This window comes from Loxodonta africana, chromosome 16 (genome assembly GCF_030014295.1).
Source record: "Loxodonta africana isolate mLoxAfr1 chromosome 16, mLoxAfr1.hap2, whole genome shotgun sequence".
NCBI classification, from domain to species: Eukaryota; Metazoa; Chordata; class Mammalia; order Proboscidea; family Elephantidae; genus Loxodonta; species Loxodonta africana.
The window spans coordinates 40,985,117-41,012,603 of NC_087357.1; the positions used below are offsets into that span (position 1 = coordinate 40,985,117).

Sequence of the window (27,487 nt, forward strand, 5' to 3'; positions counted from 1 at the left end):
CCTCTTCCTCCCTGCCACTGGTAACCTGTAATCTGCTTTCTGTTTTTATGCATTTGCCTGTTCTAGATGTTTCATGTAAGTGGAATCACATTTGTCATTTTGTATCTGGCTTATTTCACTTAGCATAATGTTTTCAAGGTTCATCCATGTTGTAGCATTTATTAGAATGGCCTTCCTTTCTATGGCTGAATAATATTTCATTGTATGGTTATACCATGTGTTGTTTAGCCATTCATCTGTTGATGGACACTTGGGTTGTTTCCACTTTTCAGCTATTGTGAATAATGCTGCTGTGAACATTGGTGTACAAGTATCTGTTTGAGTCACTGGTTTCAATTCTTTTGGGTATATACCTAGGAGTGAAATTGTTGGGTCATATGGCAATTCTATGCGTAACTTTTTGAGGAATCACCACCCTGTTTTCCACAGAGGCTATACCATTTTATATTCCCACCTGCAATGCCTGAGGATTCTAATTTCTCCAGACCCTTGCCAACACTTGTTATTTTCTTCTTTTTTTTTTTTAATAATAGCCATCTTGGTGGGTGTGAAGTGGTACAGCGGAGGGTTTTAAACAGAGGTGACATGATCTGATTATATTTTAAGACAATCAGTGAACTGATTTCTTGTCTTGTTTCTGGGCTTTTCGATGGTGTTTAGCTGGGTCTAGGGCAGGGTTTGGGGTTGGGAACATTTAGCCTTATCTGTGGCTGAGGTGGAAACCCTGGTGGCATAGTGGTTAAGTGCTACAGCTACTAACCAAGGGGTTGGCAGTTCAAATCCACCAAGTGCTCCTTGGAAACTCTATGGGGGCAGTTCTGCTCTGTCCTATAGGGTCACTATGAGTCAGTATCGACTCGATGGCAAAGGGTTTGGCTTTTTTTTTTTTTGGTGGCTGAGGTGGGATATGTGAGAAGAACCCAGAAATGGACAGTATTACACTATTACCACACACTGTGATGAACCATAGACATTTATTTTCTAAAACACTTCTTTGAAATATTACTGTAACTGGATTTATTGACACCTTTTCAGAGCACTTAATTAGTGGATATCTTATGATTTGTGCATTAATCATAGACAAGGGCTTAAAAAAAGTTCAAGTGAGGAGCTAAGAGGTGGTCAACTGGCAGGTACAGTGTGCAGTAGCAAATAAGATAATTTTTTAATAATAAGTAATAAGACTGTGATGGAGGCCCCTAGGTTAGGATGGAGGAGCGTCTCAAATTGAGCAAAACACAATTAACACCCAGGACAAGACAACCCGTGGTTGTGACAGAAGTGCAGAAGTTTAGTTTGATGTTGTGTAGCTTTGTTCAGATTTAATTTTTGAAGACATTGCAGGCAATAGTTAGGGAGTATCCTCTGATGGGGAAGAGAAAGAGGAGCCAACAGGAAATAGAATGTGGATAGATAATTGGCGAGAAAATAATCATTTGGGGTCCAGACTCTCCTTTCTCCCTCTTTCTCTCTCTCTTTTCTCCTTCCTTCTTCCTTTCTTAAAGACAATAGTGAATAAGAGAGCAAGCAAATATTTAATCAGCTGGTGCCACTCTCTTAGGGTTGCCATGGAACAAATTTTATTATACTAGATATTATTCACTGTTTATCTGAAATTCAAATTTTACTGGAAGTCCTGTATTTTCATTTGCTAAATCTGGCCATTCTATACCTTAGGGCTTTGGTTTTGCCACTTAAGCCTCAGTGAATTAATTTTAGGATTACTATCTGCTATTTGAGACAGCTGCCACCAGGAGGCAGCTGAGTGCTGGGTTCACTCCAGATGAGAGTGTCCCTGAGATTCTAGATGGCTGAGTCTGATTACCCTCTTCCAACCTTCCTGATGCCCACCCCAATTCTAACCACAACTTTCCACTGTTCACTTCTAATCTTGCTTTATTAAAATAGCTAAACTCTAAAGAAAAATTAAAACCCTTTGTAAATGTGAAAAGAACCCATAATACAACACGCATCTTGTTTCAGAATTAATTGCAATCATAAATTAACCCTCCTTTCTTTTAAAAACCTGTATTACACTTGGACAACTCATGACTCTGGTCTCTCATCTCCTTGACCTTGCTGTCTCTCCCCTTTCTCCGTTCCCTCCTGCCCTCTATGGCACTGGCTCTTTGCTCCCTCTCTCCCTCCCCTTTCCCTCCTCAGCTCATCACTATGGTTACATGGAGAACTGTTTCTGTGGTGCCCTCTTCCACAGCCTGCTTCTGAGGTAATTTTCCCCAGTGAATTCCAACTCCAGTTATCTCTGCCCTTCTCCTCCTCCAATAGAAGTAAAAATTCAGAGAGAGAGAATGAGCATCCCAGCAGCTCAGAGATCCAAATTCTATTTGTAACCACGAGATTTTCTCTAGCTAATGTTACTACTTCTTGGTTTCTTTCTTTATGAGGAGAAGTCACTCCTGACCCCATGCCTCTTACTCTGGTTTAAACCTAAATCCACATTTAATACTTAGTTGACTAAACCTTTTGACCTTGTGACCAACTGTTTTCTTCATTAAATGCCTCAGATTCTAGAAGTTAAAAGGCTCCCCTTAGGACAGAACAACAAATTGGACAAACAACACTGTGTCACACAGGGGAGACATCAAAGTAGAAATGTCAGTCAAGTCAGTCCAGGCGCAGTGAGGCATTTTAGAGAACTGCCCAGAGCCATGTAAGGAAATGTTAAAGACAAAGGCCCTGAGGATAAGAAAGGATTAGAGAGAGAGAGAAGAGACAGAGAGAGAGAACGACAGAGACAGAGAGAGAGAGAGACAGAGCCAGAGAGAGAGACAGAGAGAGAGAACCTCTACCAACAGTTTTCAAGCAGCAAAGATGATGCCAGAAAGCTTTTGGTACCATAACATGGAAGTGAAAAATTAGAAACAGCAGAGTTGTGATAAGTTTTTGGCTTTTGGATTGTTTGTTTTTGGGTAACTTGAGATTCTGTGAGTTAGGTAATTTTTCATGGTCCCCATAAGTTACAGAATAACTTCCTAAAATTATGCAAATGATCATTCAAAGGAAGGGGCAGAGTTATAATGTTAGTCTCTTCTATCATTCTGTTAAAACTATGACTCATGGAGTCAAAAAAGACTTTCATCAAATAAACTCAGTCCAGTAATATGTTTTTAATGTCGTGAAACGGTTGTTACCCACAGGAGCACATCTGAAAATCCTCATGTCCTCTCCCATCCCCTTCCCTTACACAGCAAATTCTATACCTCTCTTTTCCAAAACATGTATCCTGACACCCTCCTCTAGCCTAACCTATGAGTCTTTGTATTATTCCCTTCCCCTTCTCCCAGTTTTGCTTCATGGGAACCTCCAAACAGGACTCTCAGGAGAGGAAGAAATTCAGTGGAAAAAGCTAGAGCTTTCTTTAGCTCGTAGGGGCAGGAGAAGGGTTAGGAACACATTGACAGTAACAGTTTTGCCTTGTTAGACTTACAGTTTTGATAACAAAATTTTTAATGATTTCTTTCAAGCATCAGAGCATCTTCCCAGTCCTGGTGGGACAGCCACCTGAGCTAGCAATAATGCTGAGTAAACCCCATTGCCGTCGAGTTGATTCCGACTCATAGCGACTCTGTAGGACAGAGTAGAACTGCCCTGTAGAGTTTCCAAGGAGCACCTGGTGGATTTGAACTACTGACCTTTATGGTTAGCCATTTTAGCACTTAACCACTACACTACCAGGTTTCCATAATGCTGAGTGGTAGGTGGTAATTGGTAAGACCAGGGATGGAGTATCCAATAGGCAAGGTAAGCTCAGGCTTACTTGTGCTTACTTATTAATCTGTAGTGAACAATTTCACATGGGTTTCACCATATCTTAGAAGTGATATAGGCAATACAATAGTTATATCTCTGCCATACAGGAAAGAATGAGTGATTGTTTCAGGCTGAATTTAATTGTTTATATCTTGGCTGAGTCACTAGGAGTCTATGCTCTAGTCTTCAGTTTTAAATGATCCAAACTTCCATTCTGACTGTATGTCTCGTGACGACCAAGCTTTGAGGGCCTAATCCAGTCTCTCAAGAAACAGACCAGTGGATTGATTTCAGGGAAGAACATAACCTTTAAGAGGGACAGAATATGGGTGCTGTCTTCCTCTTGAGAAAGTCTATTTAGAACATGAAAGCAAGATGCTATTTTCCTCAGTTTCAGCCTCTTCCTGTGGCCCCACTGTCTTCCTCACCATCTGGCTGAAGCAGGACCTTGGCAAATCTTATTTAGCAAAAGTTTATGAGACAAAAATCTCCTCCCCCAAACCTCTTTTCCTACGTTAGCCGTGCCATTTCTGGGAACCACTCTTTGTAGTCCCAGTTTCCTGGAGTACAGAGGTCCACAGAAGCGGCTACATGGTCACTGAGTCACCTGCACCAGCAGCCTGCTCTCTCAACCTGGTTCTGCTGCCCTCTGCTGGCCACAGTGGGCTTGTTTGGCCTGTTAACCATTGGGGTCATGTTCTCCTCCCCTAAAAGGCTGCAGTACTTTCCCTCTAACTCTCCTTCCTCAGCATCCCTCAACAGAGACCAAACTCTGCTGTTACTAAGGAGCAGAGCGTGGCATGAAGCCATGTGACAGCTTCCAGGTAGAGTTTATCTAATATGCCCGCTGAATGATTCTGGCACCCATCATAATGGATAATGGGTTATTTCTGGGAAGGGCCTAGAAATATAGCCAGAATATGTCTGAGCTCATCAACTATGCACTGACTCTCATTCGATTTGTTGTCAGTGATATCTCTTGATCTTGTACCAACGTATTGAAGAAATTCTTATTTGGGGGCCCCCTAAACACGAAACCACTTGCTATAGCGTAATAATATCATTATAATTTATTTGCTACAGGATCCTTAAAGCTGTAGCTGAGTATTGCAGAAATCTCAAACATCAGCATCAGTTTGAACCTTTAAACTGAAAGTACAGGGAAGAATATTTGGAAAAGGTGCTGATGGAGGTGAAATTGGGTCTCCTGGAGAAAAAGGAGACTGGGCTCAGGTACCCCAATGTGCTGGGATCCTAGGGATCAGTCATATGTGCCGAATTTTATTTTCTAATGTGTATCTCCTCAGCATCTTGGACTAGCCCCTCTGGCCCTTCCCAGGGCACTAATGCAGGTTGGCAGTGGGTATCTGGGATGTATTTCTGGGAGGACGCACTTACCACATAACCTTTCTTCTTTGCCATACAAAGAACCCTTTAGCATATGGGTGTGTTTAAAAGTGGTCTGCACTTTGGCCCCACATGCGTATAAATATTGTAAACATGAACATCTTGCTCATGTTAGCAATGACTGCAGCGCATATTGACCTCAGATTAGGAGGGTGAGGTAGCGAACCCTCATCAAACCACCAGTAACAGCTCCAATGGATGGCTGGGGGAGTGGGAGAGGACTTACTCCATTTTGGGGAAACTTCTCTTTAAAAGGAAATCCTGGTGGTGTAGTGGTTAAGTGCTATGGCTGCTAACCAAAAGGTTGACAGCTCAGATCTACCAGGTGCTCCTTGGAAACTCTTTGGAGCAGTTCTACTCTGTCCTGTAGGGTTCCTATTGAGTTAGAATCAACTAGACAGCGAAGTGTTTGTTTTTTGGTTTGCCTTTAACAAATTATCTAAGAATTATATGAGAATAGTTTTAAAAAATCAAATAGTAATAAAAGGGTTTCAATAAAAACAGTCGTCTCCTGTCCTACCCCTTCCCAGACTCACTCCTCTGGGGCAACGGGTTTCAGCTCTTTTAGCTGTTTCTTCTTATATGTACTCCCATATTCTAAGTGGAGTAGTCTATGTAGGCTAAAATATCTTGCTTTATCCATCTTAGATATGATCTGTTGGTTTATATTAGAGTAGATGAAGATTTAGCTCTCTTCCACAGAATCTCCATTTCTCCTCTCTTCAACTTCCCACATGGTTAGAACATGAGGTAGAAAAACCTTGTAAACAGGTGGGGCTCTGAATTCAAACTACTTAGCATTGAATCCCAGTTGTGTGACCTTGGGCAAAATGCTTAAGCTGTCTGTGCTTTAGTTTCCTTATTTGTAAGGTAGGGATGTTGGTAATAATAGGACACAGGGTTGACAGGGTGATTGAAGGTAATAATGGTACACAGGGTTGATGGGATGATTGAAGGTAATAATAGTACACAGGGTTGATGGGGTGAAGGAGTCAAGTCATGGAAAGTGGCTACGTTGGCTCTAGCCAACAATTTTACTTACATTTTTGGCTAAATTAATATTCTATGTTTAAAAAAAATGTTTCTATTACCATAAATATATAAATATGGGTCCCTGCTGAGTATTGCTCACTTTTTGTACTTCTATAACTTTAATTTTCCTTGTGTTAATAATTCCGTTGTTTTTCCATTTGCTTAGTTTTCTATGTACCTATTATTAATTCTTCTCAAAACATTCAAAAACTCCTCAGTACAAAAACATAGCAGATAATCTGTCAGCTCCATTTTCTTCCCCAGGGGCCTCCCTCTAAGAGCCCTCAATTCATCTGTACCTTTCTGGCCCTCATGTTGTCTCTGCCAGCTGCACAAAAATCATTCTGTAACTACTCTTCACCATCATCCTTGAAACTCCTCTGCTTCCCTCCTGTGTTGACTCTCCCTTTCTCAACCCCATGTCCTCTCTTCATTGGTTTACTCCTTTTCTCAACCCTATGTCTTCTTCTTCCTTGGTTTACTCCCTCATTTTGATGTAGTACATCCTGCACCAGCTTCCTGAGAAAGGTTCATGAGAGGTAAAAATACATACCAACCACCGAACCAAACCCAGTGCCATCAAGTCGATTCCGACTCATAGCGACCCTATAGGACAGAGTAGAACTGCCCCATAGAGTTTCTAAGGAGCGCCTGGCAGATTCAAACTGCTGACCCTTTGGTTAGCAGCTATAGCACTTAACCACTACGCCACCAGGGTTTCCAAAAATGTATAAGACCTCGTAAACCTAAAAATTTCTTTTTTTTCTACTCAGCAGCAGAGTCAGGGAAGAGAGCTTGGCGTGGGGTGGGGGGTGTCCCACCATTTGGATCACCTACTTGTTTTAAGCCCTGTGCTTTATGCTGATCTCTGCTATGCCTGGTGTTCTCATGCCTGGAGTCTCTTTAGGTCAGTTTCTCCAGAGACCAAAGCTCTAGTTTCTTAACTAAGGTAGTGGTGGATGGTACTTGGTTGTGCGAAGTAACTGAAGGATCTAGGGGTCTAACTGCCCCATCTAGACTCTTTGACCACTCCCTCCCTTATTTTGTGGAACTTGGTGAATCAAACTCCAGAACCTTTCTGGGGTTCTACATGGAGTTGTGGCCTACTTTCAATGTGCTCCTTTCTGCTAGTCCTTAGGTGGCAGTTTTCTTCACTCTGTTAAATCAGTTACTACGTTTCTTCTGCCCTGACTCTGCCCCCCTTTTTTTGATGTACACAATTGATACTTTCTTTAACTATATATAATGCTGTTGTTAGTTGCCATCAAGTCAGTTCTGACTCATGGAGACCCCATGTGTGCAGAGTAAAACTGCTTCATAAGGTTTCCAAGGCTGTGACTTCTTGGAAGCAGATCACCAGGCCTGTCTTCTGAGGCATCTCTGGGTGAGTTCAAACCCTATATATATACATGTATATATATATATACACACATATATATACCATATATATATGTATATATTATACACACACACATATGTTTAAAGTACCATGCAAATGCGGTTTTGAGCTCCCCCTTCTAACCTGGACATTATAACTGTCAAGCCCCTCATATATAAAATTTTGAAACATCTATAAAATATTACCATTATGATTGAGATCATTCTTGGGACTGCAGCTGAAAGGAAATCTAGGCAAAGGCTTCTTTGGGTCAAATGTCAAAGGATTTTGCCATGTTTCCTTGCTGTTTTAAATGTATTTTCCTTCATTTACTCATGTATTCATGCATGTATGCTATACATGTGTTGAGCTCCTACACATGCCAGTCAATTTGCTATGATTTGGAGGTACAGGCATGAATAAGACACAGTCCTCACCTATTATCTGCATATTACATTATATCAATGTGGTTGTCATTATAGAAGTTGCAAATGCTTGGTTCTTTCTATCTCCTTTTAGACACACGGTAGGATTACATTTGTCAGTCCTGTTGTTCTTAGGCATGGCCACATGACTTGCTTTAGCCAGTGAGATGTGAGCAGAAATGCTGTGTGTCTCTTCTGGGCAGAATCTTTAAGTGCTAGTGTACTTGGTCATATCTCTTCTTCCCCTCTTTTGTTTGATTAGCAGTGTTCCATATAATGGCTATTCCATCAGTTCAAGTCCTTGTTTGAAGATATGATGACTTAGAACAGATTTCACAGTAGCGTGAATAACAAATAAACCTTTGTTATTTTAAGCCACTAAGATTTGGGATTTGTTATTTAGCAAGCAACCCTGGTGGCACAGTGGTTAAGAGCTCAGCTGCTAACCAAAAGGTCGGCAGTTTTAATCCACCAGCTCGTCCTTGGAAACCCTGTGGGGCAGTTCTACTCTGTCCTGTAGGGTCAGAATCAACTCAATGACATGTTATTTAGCACAACCCAGCCTACCCTGACTGATGCATTTAATGCAAATATAGTGGTCAGTCCCTAGGACTCTGATTGCAGACAAACCTGGCTTTGAGTCTTGATACTGCTATCTACCAGTTATATCACTTTGGGCAAACTTCTGAACCTCCCTGAACCTCAGTTGCTTCTCTAGAAAAAGGGGCAATAATAGTAACTGCTTCATAACATTATTATAAGGATTAAATGGCTGAATGAATGTAAAACTTTCGGCACATGTCCTATGCATAGTAAGTCCTCAATAACTGGTAGCCATTATTATTGCTTTCTATCGTTAACAATAGTTTTAGCCTATTAAACATTTTTATTTATTTATTTATTTTATTAAACATAAGTACTCAGGCTGTCTAGAGGCAGGAAGAAGAATGTGTATGAGCCAGCCGAGTTACTGCACAAGATGGAATGCTGTCTTTTAGGAGGTATAGAAAATTCTTCAAAATTTGTGATGAAAACAAGTACACATATGACTGTTTTGTAATAGTGGGAGGGAGGGGTTTTTATATTTGTTTTTTTTAAGTTTCTCAGCTTGTTCACACTCCATGCAGAGTACAAGCCCCTCTTTGCTAAACCTTGATGAATTCTATGCTAAAAATACTCCTTTCCCATTTGGGGCTGTGAAATGTCATATCCATTAAACACCAACATACCAAATGCTACTTGCAGATCCTCAACTAAGCAAACCCAAGGCAACAGGAAATTTTGATCTTCCTCAGCTTATTCGTGTTGCCCATCTCAACTGATTCTTCTGAAGGATTATCTCAGGAGATCTTAATGGACTGGCAATAGGCTATCAACATCAGGATCACCTAAGGGATGGTTAAAAATAAAAACTCCTGGGTCCCATTCTTTGAAGATTCAGATTCAGTGGGTTTGATGCAGGGCCTCAGGAACCTCTGTATTTAATTGTCTTTCTAGGTGATTCTAGAATACACCCAGTTTTGGGAACCACTATTAACAGAAGGCATTGTCTTACATTCAATTTGTTGTTCAGATTGGCCTACGATCTTTTCCAACTAATGACAAGATACCTGCAGGAAAGCTAAGTCAAGAAAAATCCTGGGCCACTAAGGAGTCTCTGAGATTTTAATCTGCAAAGTCAACCTCAAGGCGACTAGAACAAGGAGAGAGGACAGCTGACGCTACTCTTGCCTGATGGAGATTGATTTGAAGTGGAAACACATTCAGCAAGAGAACAGAAAGTGATCTAGGAATGCATGGATTCATCTCCCAGGGATGGGTGGCCACAAAATCAGAATTGGCAGCATGACTTTTACTTGGAAAGGCATCATTTTGAGACAAAGGATATCAGTTCAAATATTTTAAAACTGAATATTTGAGAGAAGATCATTTAAAAATGTACATAGAAAATGTAACAATGAATCATCATGAATAATAGACAAGGATGGGCAATTATATTTTGCTAGGTTTCACAAATTAAGAGCTAGAAGGGATCTCTGAAGCATTTTAGTCAAGGGATTCTCGACACATTGGAGGGTGTTGCCTCTGCCTTATTCACAATGGCTCTCTAAGTAGTTCTCAATAGGGACCACACCTCCTACTGAAGACATTTGTTGTTTTGCCTGTCTAAAGTCCTTTCCTCCATAAGATCCAGCAATCCCACTCCTAGGAATACACCCTAGAGAAATAAGAGCCGTCACACAAATGGACATATGCACACCTACTTTCATTGCAGCATTATTCGCAATAACAAAAAGGTGGAAACAACCTAAGTGCCCATCAACAGATGAATGGATAAACAAACTATGGTATATACAACAATAAAGAACAATGATGAATCTGTGAAACATTTTACAACATGGATGAATCTGGAAGGCACTATGTTGAGTGAAATAAGTTGATCACTAAGGACAAATACTGTTCAAGACCTCTGTTATAAAAACTCATGAAAAGGTTTGCACACAAAAAAGAAACAATCTTTGATGGTTACTGGGGAGGGGAGAGGTGGGGAGGGAAAAACACTAACAAGACAATAGATAAGTGGTAACTTTGGTGAAGGATAAGACAGTACACAATACTGGGGAAGCCAGCACAACTTGATCAAGGCAAGGTCATGGAAGCTTCACAGACACATCCAAACTCCCACAGGGACTGAATTACTGGGCTGAGGGCTGTGGGGACCATGGTCTTGGGGAACATCTAGCTCAACTGGCATAACATAGTTTATAGACAAAATATTCTACATTCTACTTTGGTGAGTAGCGTCTGGGGTCCTAAAAGCCTGTGAGCAGTCATCTAAGATACTCCACTGGTCTCATCCCTTTGGGAGCAAGGGAGAATGAAGAAAACTAAAGACACAAGGGAAAAATTAGTCCAAAGAACTAATGGACCACAACTACCACAGCCTTCACCAGTCTGAGTCTAGTACAACTAGATGGTGCCCGGCTACCACCGCTGACTGCTCTGAGAGGGATCACAGTAGAAGGTCCCAGACAAAGCTGGAGAAAAATGTAGGACAAAATTCTAACTGAAGCACACACAAAAAAGACCAGGCTTACTGGCCTGACAGAGATTGGAGAATCCCCAAGGATATGGCCCCTGGACACCCTTTTAGCTCAGTACAGAAGTCACTCCTGAGATTCACCTTTCAGCCAAAGATTAGACAGGCACATAAAACAAAACAAGACTAAATGGGCACACCAGCCCAGGGGCAAGGAAGACAAGGCAGGAGGGGACAGGAAAGCTGGTAATGGGGAGCCCAAGGTCAAGAAGGGGAGAGTGTTGACATGCTGTGGGGCTATTAACCAATGTCACAAAACAATATGTGTATTAATTGTGTAATGAGAAACTTATTTGCTCTGTGAACCTTCATCTAAAGTACAATAAAAAATTAAAGTTCTTTCCTTCTTTTAATACCACTTCAGTTTTAATTTCGGAATCCCCATACCTCATCCCCAGTCCACGGGGTTATCATTCATAAATTCCAAGGTGGGCACATTACCAAGCTTAGACAGTCAGAGCATACCATCTGTTACGGAGTGAATTATGTCTCCCCAAAATATGTGTTATAACCTCTATGCCTGTGGTTATAATCCCATTTGGGAATGAGTTGCCTATGTTATGTTAATGAGACAGGATTAGTGTAGGATATATCCTGAGTCAATCTTTTTTGAGATATAAAAGATATTAAACGCAAGCTAGCAAGGAGAGATGGGGTTAAAGCGAGAGATGCCAAGCCACTTGAAGATTGCCCAGGAGCGGAAGCTCAGAAGAGACAAGGACATTCCTCCAGAGCCCACAGAAGAGAAAGCCTTCCCCTAGAGCCAGCACCCTGAATTTGGACTTCTAGCCTCCTAAACTGTGAGGAAATAAATTTCTGTTTGTTAAAACTACCAACTTGTGATATTTCTGTTACAGCAGCCGTAGAAAACTAAGACACCATCCTTAGGCCACGACAATATCTTCAGGGATGGGTTTGGGGATCTAAACTTAGCCAATGAGCGTTAGCCTCAAATTTTTGCTAGAACAACTGGGCAAGAGGCACTGTCTTCCTGCCGGGCATGGCTAAACTGGCAAAGCATATTGCCACTGCTGCTGAGTATCTCTCCACCATGAAAAGAGACTGACCTAGGAAGAAATCAACACAAGGAAAATAGAGCCAAGAGTCAGAGAATGATAGATTTATGTTTCTGAAACCAGATGCATTGTTATGTTTAAACTGGTTTGAGCTGGATTTGGGTAATTTACAACCAAACAAATCCAGACCAATATGTCTCCCCATGGATCAGAGTCTGGGATGGGAAATGGCCATCTATATTTGGAAAAGTCCTCACAGATAATTCTGAAACACCCATTGAGAGTGGGCAGGGATTGGACAGGAATGAGAGTATGTTTTTCCTCTCCAGACACTTTCAGTGGAGAATAACTTAAGGAATCTCACCTTCATATTATAGATGAAGAAATTGGGCCAAGTCACATAGCTAGAAGACAGTAAACCCAATGTGAGCTTGATTGTGTCTTTTTTCAACAACAACACACACACAAATATATATATATATATATACACTTTTAAAAAATTGAAAGCACATATTGTGTCTTAATATAATTTTGTTAATAGAAACAACATGGTAGGATTGCTTCTTTTTATCATTCATAATGCCTGACTTTTATTGACATAAAACCCCGGACAGAAACTTAAAGGGCTATTTTCTACTCCATACTCCTGCTACTGATACAAACACTGGCCACATTGTTACAAAAGCAAGTTTTATTAAGACATAGACAATTTCCTAGGGGCCAAAGTCCCTCGGAAAGAATGCATGCATGTTACAGACTCCTGCTGCCTTCCATGCTGGGGCACAGTAATTTAGCCGGGGTCCATCTGCTCACTTTGCAGATCTCCCATCCCCTTTCTTGGTGGGCTCAGCTGTCTCTGATGGCGGGACTACCTGGGTTTTGTCCATCTTTTCTACTAGAAGTCCACAGACACCCTCAGGTCTCACAGAGAAGAATGAGATGGTACAAAGGAGCCCGCCCCCTAACCTCCTCAATTATGATAGTTCCTACGCCACGGTGTACTACTGCAATAATGTGCCAATTTAGAGAGAAGAGTGGAGCGGTCAGATGCAAACTCCGAGATCGGACTTACTAGCTGTACGTAGGTGGCCAATTACTAACTTCACCAATAAAATGAGGGTATTAATAGCAACTGCTTCCTGGAATGGTTATGAGGATGACATTTAATCTACAATTAAACTATTGTTCTATAATTCACATTTTACAGATGAAATTAATTAACTTGCTCAGGGTCATAGAACTAGCAAGTAGCTGTGTTGGGAGGCATACCCAGGTCTGCTGGACTCAAAAATTCATGCTGTTAGCCACTATGTCTACTGCACCAGAGAGAGAAATAGCATAAGCACCAACGGACAGACTTACAGGCAAAAAAAGCAGGAAAACATGGGTCATGTTTCGTTTCTCCTTTTGACCCCTGTAGAATTTACTTTTGCCTTTTTTATGACAATTGCTGCATTCTGCCTTTTAGAAACGAACCCTGCCAGTTTGTACATCCTTTAAGGGTAGAGACAATTTCTTGCTCATTTTTGTTTTCTTTGTGTGATCTCTCAGTTTACAGAGTTCTGAATTTTAAATATATTTATTTCTTTAGGTAAAGAAGTCAAATGTCATAGCATCATGCCACTGGTGGATAGTATCCAAATGAATCTTGACTTTGCTTCTTAACTGGCTATGTGACTAGGCAAATTAACTTTCCCAAGATTCAGCTTTCGCATTTCTAAAGCAATACTATTAGTATAAAATTGTAGAAGATGGCGTGATAATACAGATACAGGACTTAGTATAGTGCCTGACTCATAGTAAGTGCTCAATAAATGTTACCTATTATTGTAACTAAATTTAAATATTAAAGAATATGTCCCTGAATGGTTAATATGCTCCCTGCTAGCTGAAAGATTGGTGGTTCAAGTCTGCCCAGAGGCATCTTGGAAGAAAGGCCTGGTGATCTACTTCTGAAAAATCAGCCATTGAAAACCCTGTGGAGCACAGTTTTACTCTGATGTGCATGGGGTCACCATGAGTCAGAATTGACTCGGTGGCAATTGGTATGTCCTATATTAAAGATATTTTGTTTAGAATAGTTAAATATGTGTGGGAAGTCAAGGTCAAGCGAATGAAGGACAAAGGACAATTGTCCTGGAGCCTGCCGCTGTCCATAGAACTGATTTCTGGGACACAGCTCTGCTGGAAATTATTGAAAGCCTGAGCTAGGGAGAACTCCTGCCCCTGGGGCATCTCTGAACAGTGCTGACCAAAGGTGTGGATTGACTTTGGTGATATAAATTTCAAAGGGCATAGCCTTTCTGAAAGTGTTAGTATAATACTTGCTCTTTTACTGTTTTCATGGATTAATTAACTCAGTTCCCATCTTTCAATTGGTGGACGGGGTTTAGGGTAACTGGGTTTTGTGGTATATATGTTTTATAAGGATTTCCACAGGAAAAAAATCCTATCTCTTTCATCTTCTAGCACCTCAGTTACCCATGGGGATCAGAGGCCTGTGCAGTCCTGTTCTTTTGGGGGTAATTCATAGTCAGGATTCTTTGTGGGCCTGGGAATTTGCTTTAGGGATGTAGCTGCTTCTATATGCAAACAGGAAGGCTAGAGTTATTGAAATTTGAAATTATTTCAATTTTGTGAACTCCCTACAAGGTAGAACTGTTTTAGGAGCTGGAGGGTAGGGTGAGGTGAGGGCATAACAGGTGCCTGAGACACAGTCCTGATGCTCAGGGTTTGTGTAACCTGGTGAGAGAGACAGATGCATCAACAACTAACCATAACACAAGGCAGAATGAATTAAGAGCCTCACTTGTGATAAAAGCAATGGACTGAGAAAGCCGGAGAAAAAGGAAATCACATCTGACTGATAGGTGGGAAAGACTAAGATCAAGAGGTAGAAAAGTGCAGAAAAGGGCATTGCAGGTGGTCAGAGTAACCTGGAGAAAGGCACACAAGCATTTAAGTGCCTGGATGGACAGGGATTGGCAAGTGGTGTGGGTAACTGGATTGGAGCATGGGCCAAGAGGAGGAAGCAGTGGGAGGAAAGGCTGGTCCAGATCTTGAACTCATCCTTCAGGACTTCATACTCCCCCACCAAAAAGAAAAAAACAAAAAACAAAACCTGTTGTCACCTAGTTCATTCTGACTCATAGTGACCCTATAGGACAGAGTAGAACTGCTGCATAGAGTTTCCAAGGAGTGGATGGAGGATTCGAACTGCTGACCTATTGGTTAGCAGCTATAGCACTTAACCACTGCATCACCAGGGTTCCTCATGACTTTATAGGGCTATTTAAAGACCTTCCTAGGCCTGTGGCATCACTGGAGCCCCTGGCACACTTGATAGCAATCATATTAAAATGCATCTATACCCCTCACTAAGTAAGATTGACATATAACTGTGTAAGAACTGAGTTCAGTTAGTTGAGCTGCAATTGACTAGTGAACTGCACGTCTAGGGTGGTCTTAGGAACAGTGCCAGTCCTGGAAGAATTTGAAACCAGTTTGGGATGAGATAAGTACAGAACTTGAGAGGAAACACTGAAAAACTTTTATAGCAATTTCACATTGCCCTGACAACCAAGCATGTGATTATTTTCATAGCCATTCATTCTTATTTTATTTTCCAAAAGTATTGGTCTACAATAAATTGGAAAAAAAAAAAAGTTGAGAAACACCAGACTAATTGACATAAAATTACATATTGAAGAAAATTCAGACTCATTAATTTTGACTTTGCAGGTTCATAGTTTGGACACAATAATTCTTTTTCAGGTGATAATGTGCCCCATGGCCTCCATTGCTTCCTGCAGAGTATTTAGGAAGAATCTAGCCTTTCAGATAATCTTTATAAAAATGTAGTATAGGAGATCTGTTCTCCTATGGTGGCACACAGCCACTCCAGCCCATCCTTCTTGCTGATTACAATTAAAAACTCTGGTCAAAATACAAAGAAAAATGTATCTGAGGAATCTGAAAAGTAAACAAAAGAAGATAGATTGCGTAGAGGAGTTAAAACTTGGAGAAGTGACCAGCTCAGGAATGAGTTTTCCATTTTTTTTTCTTGTTGCACTGCCCCAAGGGCAGGCCCCAGTAGCAGAGCAGTGCAGTGGCACAGTACAGCAATACAAACAGCTAAAACATGGAGTATTTTTAAACACCTTTTTTGGCCAGAAGAACCAGGCCAGAGAGTATTGGGGGATTCCAAAGAGGAGAGAGCCAGAGAGTTAGGATTCGATGGCAACTAACGATAACAATTTGGAACCTGCTCAGTCTCAACCTAAACTGGGACAGATGCAAACCAGCATGGCAGAGGCTTGGAGAACTGAACTGAACTGAGATTTGAAGGTGACACGGAACTTGCAATCTAACTGGGTTGACTGCCTTTGTAAATAGAGACATCAACATGCTCCAGAGGATATAACATGATACAGAGTCTCCATAATATGACATTCACAATACCCAGTATACAATTGGAAAATACTAGATGTATAAAAAAAGCAGGAAACAGTTACTAAGTCTCAAGGGAAGAGACAACAGATGCCAGCCCCAAGATGCCCCTGATGTTGGAACTGTCAGAGAGAGGCTTTAGAGTACCTATTGTAACTATGCCCCATGAGGTAAAGTAAAACACATTTTAAATGAGTAAAAAGACAGGAATTCTCAGTAGAGAAAATTTTAGAACTGAAATATTCAATGTCTGAATTGAAGAACTCACTGGATGGGCTCAACAGCAGAATGTTAGATTACAGAGGAAAGAGTCTGTGAACTTGAAGACAGATCATTAGAAATTATCCAGTCTGAACTACAGAGAGAAAAAAAAATGAAAATATGAATACCACCATAATATCTCATATCTATGTTATAATAAATTGTGCCTAAGCACTCTGACTTAGTGGAGATAATTTTTTGGTAAGTATAGAAATCCACTCTAAGCTAAAACAAAATGAAATTGTATGTGTGTGTCTGTGTGTGTGTAGCGAGAGTGTTGTTATTAGAAGACTCCAGTGTACCTCAAGGAATTCAAGGGCATGGAGTGCCATTGGATCTAATGAGAAATGGAATGAGACATAGACATTCATTAGGAGTTAAGGCAACTCCTCTCTTTGCTTTCTCCCACCCTCCTTCTCTCACTCTCCCTCTGTGGTGGTTACTGTGCTGCACTTACCAAATCCCCATTCAGGAAAAAAGGACTTATTTTCCCAGTTGTTGGGAGAGCTGCCAGAAGGTGGGTCTCAGCTGTCAGCCCTCTTTGGGGATTGCCTTGGCTAAAGAAACTGCCTCACCTAAAGCCATGCTTCCTTCCAGGGACAGCCTCCATCCAATAACTAATCAACATAGCGCTATAAGGGCCTCATCCTCTTGCTCCAAATTTGGGCAACTCAGAAGGGATATCTGAGCTTTAAAGCTCCCTGTAGGATTGCCTGAGGCTTTTGTTGGAGCTGCATCCAAGCTCAGCTTCTCCCTCTGCCCAGTCATGCTCCTTTCCTCTCCCTCGCTCATGTTGATTCCAAGAGTGAGGGACCCAATCAATTCCAACTCAAAGTGACCCTATAGGATAAGGTAGAACTGACTCATAGGGTTTCCAAGGTTGTAAATCTTTACAGAAGCAGACTGCCACCTCTTTCTCCTGAAGATAGGCTGGTGTTTTCAAACTGTTGGCCTTTCGGTTAGCAGCCAAGTGCTTTAACCACTGCACCACCAGGGCTCCATCCCAAGAGTACTCCCTAATAAATGTTTTGTATGCTAGTTTCTCAAAGGCTTTTTCTTAGGAAACCCAATGTGTACCAATCTTCCTTTCACTGTTCCCCCTTCCTCTCTCCCTTTTCTTTTTGTTCTTCCTCTTTCTTTCTCCTTCCTTTTTTCACCTCTTCTCTCTCTTCTTTCCTTTTTCCCTTTTTTTTTCTCTCTCCCTCAGACTACGTAGTTCCTCACCTCTGCTTCTTTCTGAGCTTCTCCTTCATTCTCTTCTCACTTGGCAGACCAGCTTCTTCTGGTTTCTTGGCACATGTGAGATCATGGCTGCTCCAAAATGGTGCCTTCAGTTCCTCAGTTACCATTACTGTGGCATATGCTGTTAGTATCTCGCCTGATGCCCTTCACTAGACTGATGTACTCATCCTGCAGCTGCTGTGGGTGTCCATTGTTAACAGGGCACATGTGTACGGTTCTCTGGAGCACTGCTCTTATCCATTGGTGCCTCCTCCCCGGAAATTCCTGAGAGGTTAAGCCCCACGCCCTTTGTCCAATAATTGTCAGATGAGAGGGTGTAATAGTCCAGCCTTCTTGTCTCAAGGCAGAATGAACCCTGTGGTAACATTCATGCTCCAGAGCTCCCCATGCAATCAGACTGAGGCTAGATTTCTCGTGAAACCACATTGTGGCATAGCATCTTCCCATGCCTGATACTCCTGTTCTCACTCCATAACAGGTTTATCCTCAGAGCACTCTTCCAAAAAATGCTTTGCACAGCTCTATTCCTAGTCTGGTGCCTATGGCTTATTGACCTAGCCATCGCTGTCCTGATTTCAAATACCCAGAAAACAGAGCTGGATTAACTTACACTGAGCGCAGCCCAGCTTCTAGGTTGAGCACCTGTTTACTCCAGGTACAATCGTCTGTGACCAGGAAGGGAGCAGAGTTATATATTGTAGAATAGATATGGGGTATGGGGAGAGGAGGCAAATTCTTAGAAAAGGCTGATCAGTCCCTGCAAAAGTGGGTCCTACCACCTGCCCTGCTCTTCAATCTTTCTTGAATTGATTCTCTCAGTCTGCCTCTTCACTTCTCACCTCTTACACCACCTACAACCCCAGCTTCATATTGGAGAATAAGGTTTTGACAGGCAGCACCATGTGATGGAGAGAGTGCTGGGTTAAGAGTCAGGAGGGTTGGATTATAGCCCTAACTCACCCAGCTCACTTCATATCTCTGGGTTTTAGGTTTTAAGGTAAATTGGAGAGCCAATTTAGTCAATGATTCTATGAAAACAAACAGCAGAATCTAAGACTTTAATCTCTGTATCCCAGCTCAGTGATCTCAGCACAGTGCCTGGCACAGTGTAAGAACACTGATAATATACTGAAAAAGGACATATCCTTTAAAAATGAAATGACAGTGAATTACATTAAGACAGTAAGATAGAACATGGCCCAAAAGTGTACAATATTCTGGGTATGGCGCCTACTAGCAATAAAAGCTATCACTTGGTGAGTGCTAATTTGTGTCAGTTCTGTGGTAAACACTTAACATGCTACTTCAAATACTGTTGCTGTGTAACAACCCCATAATTCAGTGGTTTAGAACAACCATTTTATTGCGCTCATAGATTCTGTGGGGCAGGAATTTGGACAAGGCACTTAAGAGATAGCTTGTCTCTGCTTCACAATGTCTGGGGCCTTGGATGGGAAGATTTGATGGCTGGCAGTGTCTTGACAAGTGGGGGCTGGAATCACCTGAAGCATCTTCACTCACATGTCTGCTGGTTGATGCTGGCTGTTGGCTGGGATCTCAGCTGGGGCTGTCGACCAAAGCTCCTGCATGTGGTTTCTCCATGTGGCCTGGTCTTCCTCACAGAATGGTGGTCTCAGGCTAGTAGGACTTCTTATATGGCAGCTCAGGGCTCCAAAAGTGAGTGTTCCAGCTTACAAGGCAGACAGTTCATAATTTTTTATGATTTAATCTTGAAAGTGCTACTCCATCATTTCCGCCACATTCCATTGGTTATAAGCAAGTCACAAACCCACCCAGATTTAAGGATAAGGGAATTAGACGCCACCTCTCCATAGGGTGGGAGCAAGGTTTTCATAGAGTAGATGGGATGGGAGATATTATTACGGCCATATTTGGAAAACACAATCCACCGCACAAACATTATCTCATTAAATCCTTCCATTGTCCTTGGAAGGAGATATTGTTGTCCCTCTTTAACAGATGAAGCTGAGCTCACAGAAGTTAGGTAACTTGCTTACGGATAAAGCCAGTCCATGGCAGAGGTGGACTACACAGTCTGTCCAAAGTAGGTGCTCTCCAAGAGTATATGATGATGCTTACTGGAAAAACAAACTAAAAAAAAGGGAAAAGATATTCCTCCTTATTGTGAAGGATGGCGAATGGGTAACTTTTCTTCTCCCCTATAACCCTGATGTCAGAGTTCATATCTTTCCTGTTCAGGTAAGGAACCTAGTTCCTGTGGACACTTCAGCAGCTTCACTGTCCAAGAGGGTTGCTCCCTGAAGACTGTATAAGTACCACAACCATTTTTGATGCTTCAAGTCTGCCAGGCATGTGCTGGGCAAGGGGGTTGCTGTCTGCCCAGCTGCACTCCAGTCATAACGCAAAGGAATCTAGGGAAAAATGAGCAGGAGGAAGCTCTGATCCCTTCTGTGAAGGCAGTACACAGAACCGATTTGTGCCAGGAGTATCTTCTCTGCTACTTGAAATAATATCTTCCTTTTAAGTCCAAATAAGGGCCACTTCTTCCAGGAAGTCATCTTTGCTACGGCCTCGATACTTGAAATCTGCAATGTTCAGATGACGCTTGGTACTCACTGCACGCTCTATAGGTTTTTGTGTTCTAATTCATCTATTAACCCTGTAAAACCCCAGAGGGCAAGGCCCATGCCCTACCCTTCTTCCTCTCCCCCAGGAACAAGGCCGTGTTCTTGATAGGTACTCAATAAATACTAACTGACTAGGTCAAAGAGCCTAATAAAACTTACAATTATAACAGAAGGATGCTTTTGCTTCCTGAAAAGCAGTTTTTGAGAGCCTACTATGTCACAGGCATTGTGCAAGATGGAAAAAACCTGCTGCCATCGAGTTTATTCCTACTCACAGCAACCCTATAGGACAGGGTAGAACTGCCCCGTCGGGTTCCCAAGGAGATGCTGGCGGATATGAACCGCTAACCTTTTGGTTAGCGCTGAGCACTTAACCACTTTGCCACCAGGGCTCCGTGCAAGGTGCTAAGGATACATGTAACCCAGGAGCAAAAAGTTAGAAAATACAGCATGAGGCTTCTGAGGCTCAGAGGTTCAGTCACTCTGCAGCATGTCATTAACAGGCCAAAACTGGCATCTAGAATCGTCTTTCATCGGATTAAGAGGCCCTCATATCAGGTACATTTGAGATGAGTGCTATAAGGTTTCAGTCTCTCCTACCTGTCAGATGATTCTAGAATCAGATATTTAGACAGTCCCTGAAGATGGTTTTTAAAAATGTAAAACTTCATTTTAACTTCTCCTGTAAATTTTCTGAGTAATGACTGTAGCTGGGGCTGTCAGAAGAGAAAAGAATGGCTCTTACTGTCCTTTATTTCACATTTGTCTTCTTGTAAGAGGTAAATCTCTCTATCTTTTTAATTCATTTCACCTCAAAGTGTTCATAAAAACCCTGACCTTTGGGAGCACTTTTTACTGTTCATAATCAGCTGATCCATCTCTACAGAAAAATCTGCCCATAAATTATGGGTAATCGATACAAGCATCTTGTCTTCAGTCATTATTCATACCATAAATTCTTGATCCAGATATAACCCTACTGTATAAAACTATATCCTCAAACATGTCATCAACAAGAATAAAACAACTCCTATAAATAATTACATTTGGGACATGAAAGAAAATGTAAACATTTTATTTGGCAGTTGTTTTTGAACACATGAATAAATAAATGGAAAAGTACATATTAATATTTCTTTTGGAGTAACAGATACCATTAAACACTTATTTACACATCTTCACTGCAAGAACAGTTACACAATTCAATTTTGTCATATAAAAGGTAACTTCCCATACCACTGGACTGAACGGTTAAGGATGGAGATACTGGTAGTGCTTGGTTCTAGCAGTCTCAACGTTTGAAAGGCATTCAGTTGCAAGTGTGATAAGAAAAGTCATCATGCATTGAGTTCATCCGGGTCATGTACTGTAGAAAGTTTCTGATGGCAGCCACAGAATTTGGTGCGTCATGCGCTTAAGTCAACTATGACATGTTTGTAAATCTGTGTATTTCCCTTAAAACTGGAAGCAAAAAGAAAATTACGCTTATTAATTGACACATGGGTGAATGATCTCGGTGCCTGAACATTTAATTCCTGGAATTTCACAAATTTGGCTTTGTCGGCATCCCAGTTATACACTTGAGTAAAGGAGTAGTCACTTCCGAGAATGGCATATTGGTAATTATTAATCTGCAGAGGCTGGAACACCATGGATCCTCGTGATGGCATCCTCTGAATATCCTGAAATGAGGCACCTCCCCATTTCATTACTTTAGAATCACCTATGAATCTTGTCAAGCAAATGTACACGTCACCTTTCACCGAGAAGTGCTTTACTGCGTATACATCCTCCATGTTAGGAATGTCAGTTTGGTTAGTGAATAACTGTGTTGCTTTGTTCCACTGATAAATGACAGGGCGCTGGGAGCTACTGGACAGAATTAAATGAGGCGTTCTGAGTGTTTGAGGTGTTCTGGCTATTTCTAAATATTCCACATCAGTGTCCCTATACCACGCATGTAAGGACTGATGGGAGTAGAATCCATTTCCGTTCCATTTGTAAATGGTAGTAAAGCCAGCTTTTGAACTGTCAGCAACAACAAAGTACCAGTTGTTCTCAATATTGAATGTTTCAATGTCATTGGGTTTTCTAATTTTCAGAATTTCAATATCCTGGATTTTTATGAATTTATTAGCAAAACCGTCTCGTTTATAGATGTGAGAGCCGCCAAACAGTTGGGCCACAATGACGTAGAGCTGAGTTTCAATGACTATAGGCTTGCACACCACAGTGGACGTGCCTGGAAAAAGATAAACGAGAGGTTAATTGTATGGCCATCCTCTTTGGAGCATGTAAACACACAGGCTGAGGCCATACAACTTCTACCCAAATCTGCCTGAAGTAAGAGATTTCTTTGGTTGATTGAGAGATTGGTTGATTAGGTAAGGTCAATCTCCAAGGCCTAATGACTGTGGGATCCTGAAGTTTTTTGTCTTTTTTGCCTCATGGGATGTTTTACCAACAACAGGTCACATCCAACCTGTATGAGTTGTTTAGGACCCTTGGCTACAACCTGGGTTTCCTTCTCTCACTTCTTGGAGAAAGAAAGCATTGCTTTCCCTGATACATCATGAATTAATTGAAGTAATTCTATGAAAAACTACCATTTATTGAGTACTTACTACGTGCTTTGCCAAATCATCTCATTAAATCTTCCCAACCATTCTGTGAAATGTATGTTATCATTCTCCCTTTTACAGTTGGGCAAAGCTCAGAGGGGCTAAGTCCTGCTAGAAAAATGCAGAGTTGGGATTCAAACCCAGGTATACTTGACTCTAGTGCCCCTATGCTTTTAACCCAAGCTAGGCTGAGGTTAGCTGTCTCAGGGTATCCAACTTGGGTTAGAATCTCATAGGCTTCTAAAATCAACCTATGAAGGCTTGAGCTGTGGTCTGAGCAGCCCACATTTTTACCTGGAATTGGTTTCCTCTAAGTGTCAATTGCCTTCTGCTCTAGAACAACCTGAATTTTCCCTGAGGAAAGAAGGGAGCTGCCACTTGTCATTTTTCTGAGGTCTTAGGTCAGTGGTGGCGGGAGAGAAGAGCAGGAAAAAGAATCTTTGAGAAAAGTGAAACGGGTACAGCGAGTAGCTATGGTCCCCAGAAGATATTTTGGGAAATCCCAGAAACCGATATGGGGTCTCTCTGCGACCTGGCTCTGTATCCTTTTGGTAAGGGTTTGACAGTTATCCATAGATTCTGATCTCTTTCCTAGAGGATTCCTGGCTCCATAAATCCAAAGAGAGGCAGGGCAAATCTAGGCCCCCGGCCCTTTCCGACTGTAGTTCTTGGGGCTCTGAGGCAATAAATTCTGCATCGACTCTTACTCATTGGCTCCATGCGTCTCCAAAATTATTTTATTTGTAACTCTTTTCAGTACTAAACTGACCATGTGACCTTAGGTAAATCATTTAACTCCTCTGGGATTCAATTTTCTCTTCTCCACAATGAGGAGTTTGGATTAGATCAGGGATGGCCAACAGACTTCAACACATGTATCACGACTGATTGATAGTGGCTACCTGGAGAAATGGGCTGAGAAGGATTCTGTGGCCTTGTCTGTGCTCCGCAAGAAAGAGCATCATGATAGATTAGCAATGTCTGTCTGGGGTGAGGGAGGGGATAGTGACAGCATGTGCCACATATTTGTCATCCTAGACTAGATGAGCTCTGAGGAGCCCTCTGAAAGTCTGCAAATGTATGATTCATTTCTTTTTCAAGTGCTCATGCAAAGCAATTGATGAACTGTATGCAGGTAAGAAGAACCTGATTTAGACTGCAGGAAACCCGGATAGAGTTCACTGGAAAACTGAGAGAGGCTAAGGGAGGAAGGGAAGCAACAACTTTCTCCTTGAGAAAGAAGGGAAACTCCAGGAGGGTCTCAGTGTGGAGGGAATTCGTTCCTCTGGGCAACCTCAGGATCAAGTAAGTAAGCCCCAGACAAATCTAATTATGACCCTCCAAGCCTTGTCTAAAGGGTGACCTTTTATGGGGAGGTTTGAGTGCTCTTAGGAACAGATGTAAATGTATTAGAAGATAAGGCTGATGTAAACATTTCAGAGTTACAGCCGTGTTGTATTTTATGACTTAAAACCAAATCAAACCAAACCCGTTGCCATGGAGTCAATTCTGACTCATAGCGACCCTACAGGACACAGTAGAACTGCCCCATAGGATTTCCAAGGAGGGGCTCATGGATTGGAACTGCTCACCTTTCAGTTTGCAGCCAAACGCTTGACCGCTGCACCACCAGGGTAGGACAGAAACTTAAGATATCACCTAAGTAAAAGTGTTCATAGAAAAAATTGGGTCCCATGGCCAAATGAAGTGTGAAGAATACTGGCAACAGGTTTCCTCACTGCAGGGCTTCTCAGAGCCTCTAATTCGTATGGGTGGCATAAGTGGTTTGCAATTAGCTGCTAACCGAAAGGTCAGCAGTTCAAACCCACCCAGCTCCTTTGTGGAAGAAAAGACCTGGAAATCTGCTTCCATAAAGATTACAGCCAAGAAAACTCTATGCAGTAGTTCTACTCTGTAACATAAGGTCACCATGAGTTGGGGAGCAGACTCAAAGGCAGCTAACAACAACCATCTCCAAGAGGGAGATATGGTTCACAGTGATTCACAGAGTTCGTGAAACACAAACCCTTTTTGTCACAAGGCAGTGTTAACATTTTTTTAAAAGTAATGTTTGTGCAACAAAATTTGAGACTTCTAATAAGGAAAAGGGGGCCCAGTGAGAGTAAGTGGCTTGCCCAGCTAGTTTGTGGCAGAACATGGATTAGAATCCATGACTCCTGGTCCAATACTTTTTCTCTGAAGAAAAACAATCCACCTTTTATTGAGTATCTCCTATGCCAGGTCCTATGCTAATTTCTTTGAATATATGATTGTATATATTCAAAGCAACTCTGTGAGGTGGATATTATTCCTATTTTACGAATTAGGAAATCAAGGCTTAGAGAACAATCCCAGGCCACTTAGTAAATGGTAGAGCTGAAATTCAAATCACTTTAAGCCTGATCCAAACATTTCCTCACGCCATTCATCTTTCCCTGATCTTGGCCCAAGCCTTTCTGTTCAAAACACAATTAAGCTTATTCTCCTACCTGTAATGTTGTCATAATTCCGGAAGGTCTTCTCTACATGATCCCATTCAAGGAAAATGCATTTTCCAGTAAAAGGCTGAGCAATGACTACATACTCATCGTTCAGATAAGAAAAAGTGTCTATGGACAGTGATTGATAAGGTAGGTCTTGAGACTTCGCAAATTCTGCAAAAATAAAGAAATGATGAGCAACTGTTTTAATGCCCCTTTTCTTGGCTAGATTTCAAATATCCATAAGAAATACATTTAGCTCAGAGAAACACATGAAAATGGCAATTATACTATGCTTTTAAACTCATGGAGTTTTAACAGTTCATAACATTTTTTAAATTAAACTGCTCAGTTGATTTTTAAGATGTAAACAATATCAGTTCCTGTGCACACAAGAAAGGAAGCCCATATTTTAGTTTTATGAGGTGGAATGATTTTGAATACGTTACCTGTAATGATGCAATCAAAATCCTTGGAGGAGAGACTATTGATTTTGCGCTTCTTGTATTCTGGGGGGCCTTCGCAGTAGATGTCCTCGACAGTTGCGTTGGTGTGGTCTAGCCATTCCACCAGCCACTTCAATTTACAGTCACAATTAAATGAATTCCCCCTTAGGTCCCTGAAAGACAAACTTCAGCTGCTTTTGCAGTATGAGGGCCCTACCTACACAGGCATGAATTCTCTTTTAACCTTTGACATGTGCAAAATGGCCGTACTTGGCTTTAGGCCTTGGAGTTTAGATCTTGCCCTATATTCTGCCTTGAACCTGACTGACCATTCACTTTGGGGCTAGAGAGTTACCTGTTACCCGAGTGTATCCTTTTTTTTTTTTTTAAAAATAATACTTTATTGTGTTTTTGGTGAAAATTTACACAACAAATGAGGTTCCCATTATATAATTTCTATACAAATTTTTCAGTGACATTAGTTTTTCACAATGTGTCAATGTTCTTTTAAATTGTCTTCTGGTTGTTCTGTTTCCAGTGCTCTAGTTTCCCAGCCCCCTTGTCTTCTCATCTTTGCTTTAGGGTAATTGTTGACCTTTTGGTCTTATATAGATAGTCTCATATAAAAAAAAATTCTTTTTTATAGATATCCTTTATTTTGTGTGCCAATCTGTTATTTCACTAAAATGTGACCTCAGGGGATAGTTTTGGTTCAAGGTTTAAAGAGTATCTCGGGTGATAGTCTGAGGAAGTCCTCTAGTCTCAACTGGTCCAGTAAGTCTGGATTTTTAAAGAATTTTAGTTCTGTCCTGTGTTTTTCTTCCATTCTATCAGGGTCCATCTATTGTGGCCCTGATCAGAACAGTCAGTAGTGGTAGCCGGCACCGTCTAGTTCTTCTGGTCTCAGTGTAGATAAGGCCATGGCTTGAGTAGGCTATTAGCCCTGTAGACTAGTTCCTTCTATGAGACTATGGTTTCCTTCTTTCTCTTTCGCTCCTGACGAGACCAATAATTGTATCTTAAATAGCTGCTTGCAAGCTTATAAGACCCCAGATGCTATTCACTTCACTAGGATGCAGAACATGAACTTTGTGAATTATATTATGCAGCTGACCGAGTTGTCCCATGAGGCTAAGGTCCTAAGCCTTCAAACTCAGAAAACCAATTTTGTAAGGTATTTGGTTATGTCTGAGAAGTATCTGTTACTGTGTCCTCTATGAATACATACACATCCACATACATATCTGTAC

General features: G+C 41.4%; 1 protein-coding gene across 4 annotated transcripts in view; it reads right to left on the reverse strand.

Moving 5' to 3' along the window:
• Positions 1 to 22,068: 22,068 nt before the first annotated feature.
• LGI1 (leucine rich glioma inactivated 1) overlaps positions 22,069 to 27,487 on the reverse strand; it is a 46,189-nt gene continuing 40,770 nt past the window's right edge. For 3 of the 4 annotated variants that reach the window (XM_010589106.2, XM_010589107.3, XM_003409227.4), the window contains 3 exons: positions 26,241 to 26,410; positions 25,801 to 25,965; positions 22,069 to 22,932 (listed from right to left, as the gene is read on the reverse strand). In XM_010589106.2, the coding sequence (XP_010587408.1) occupies positions 22,097 to 22,932; positions 25,801 to 25,965; positions 26,241 to 26,410 (1,171 nt within the window). In that variant the 3' untranslated portion in view covers positions 22,069 to 22,096. The remainder of the gene's footprint in view (positions 22,933 to 25,800; positions 25,966 to 26,240; positions 26,411 to 27,487) is intronic. The other variant, XM_023546915.2, reaches the window with a different exon arrangement.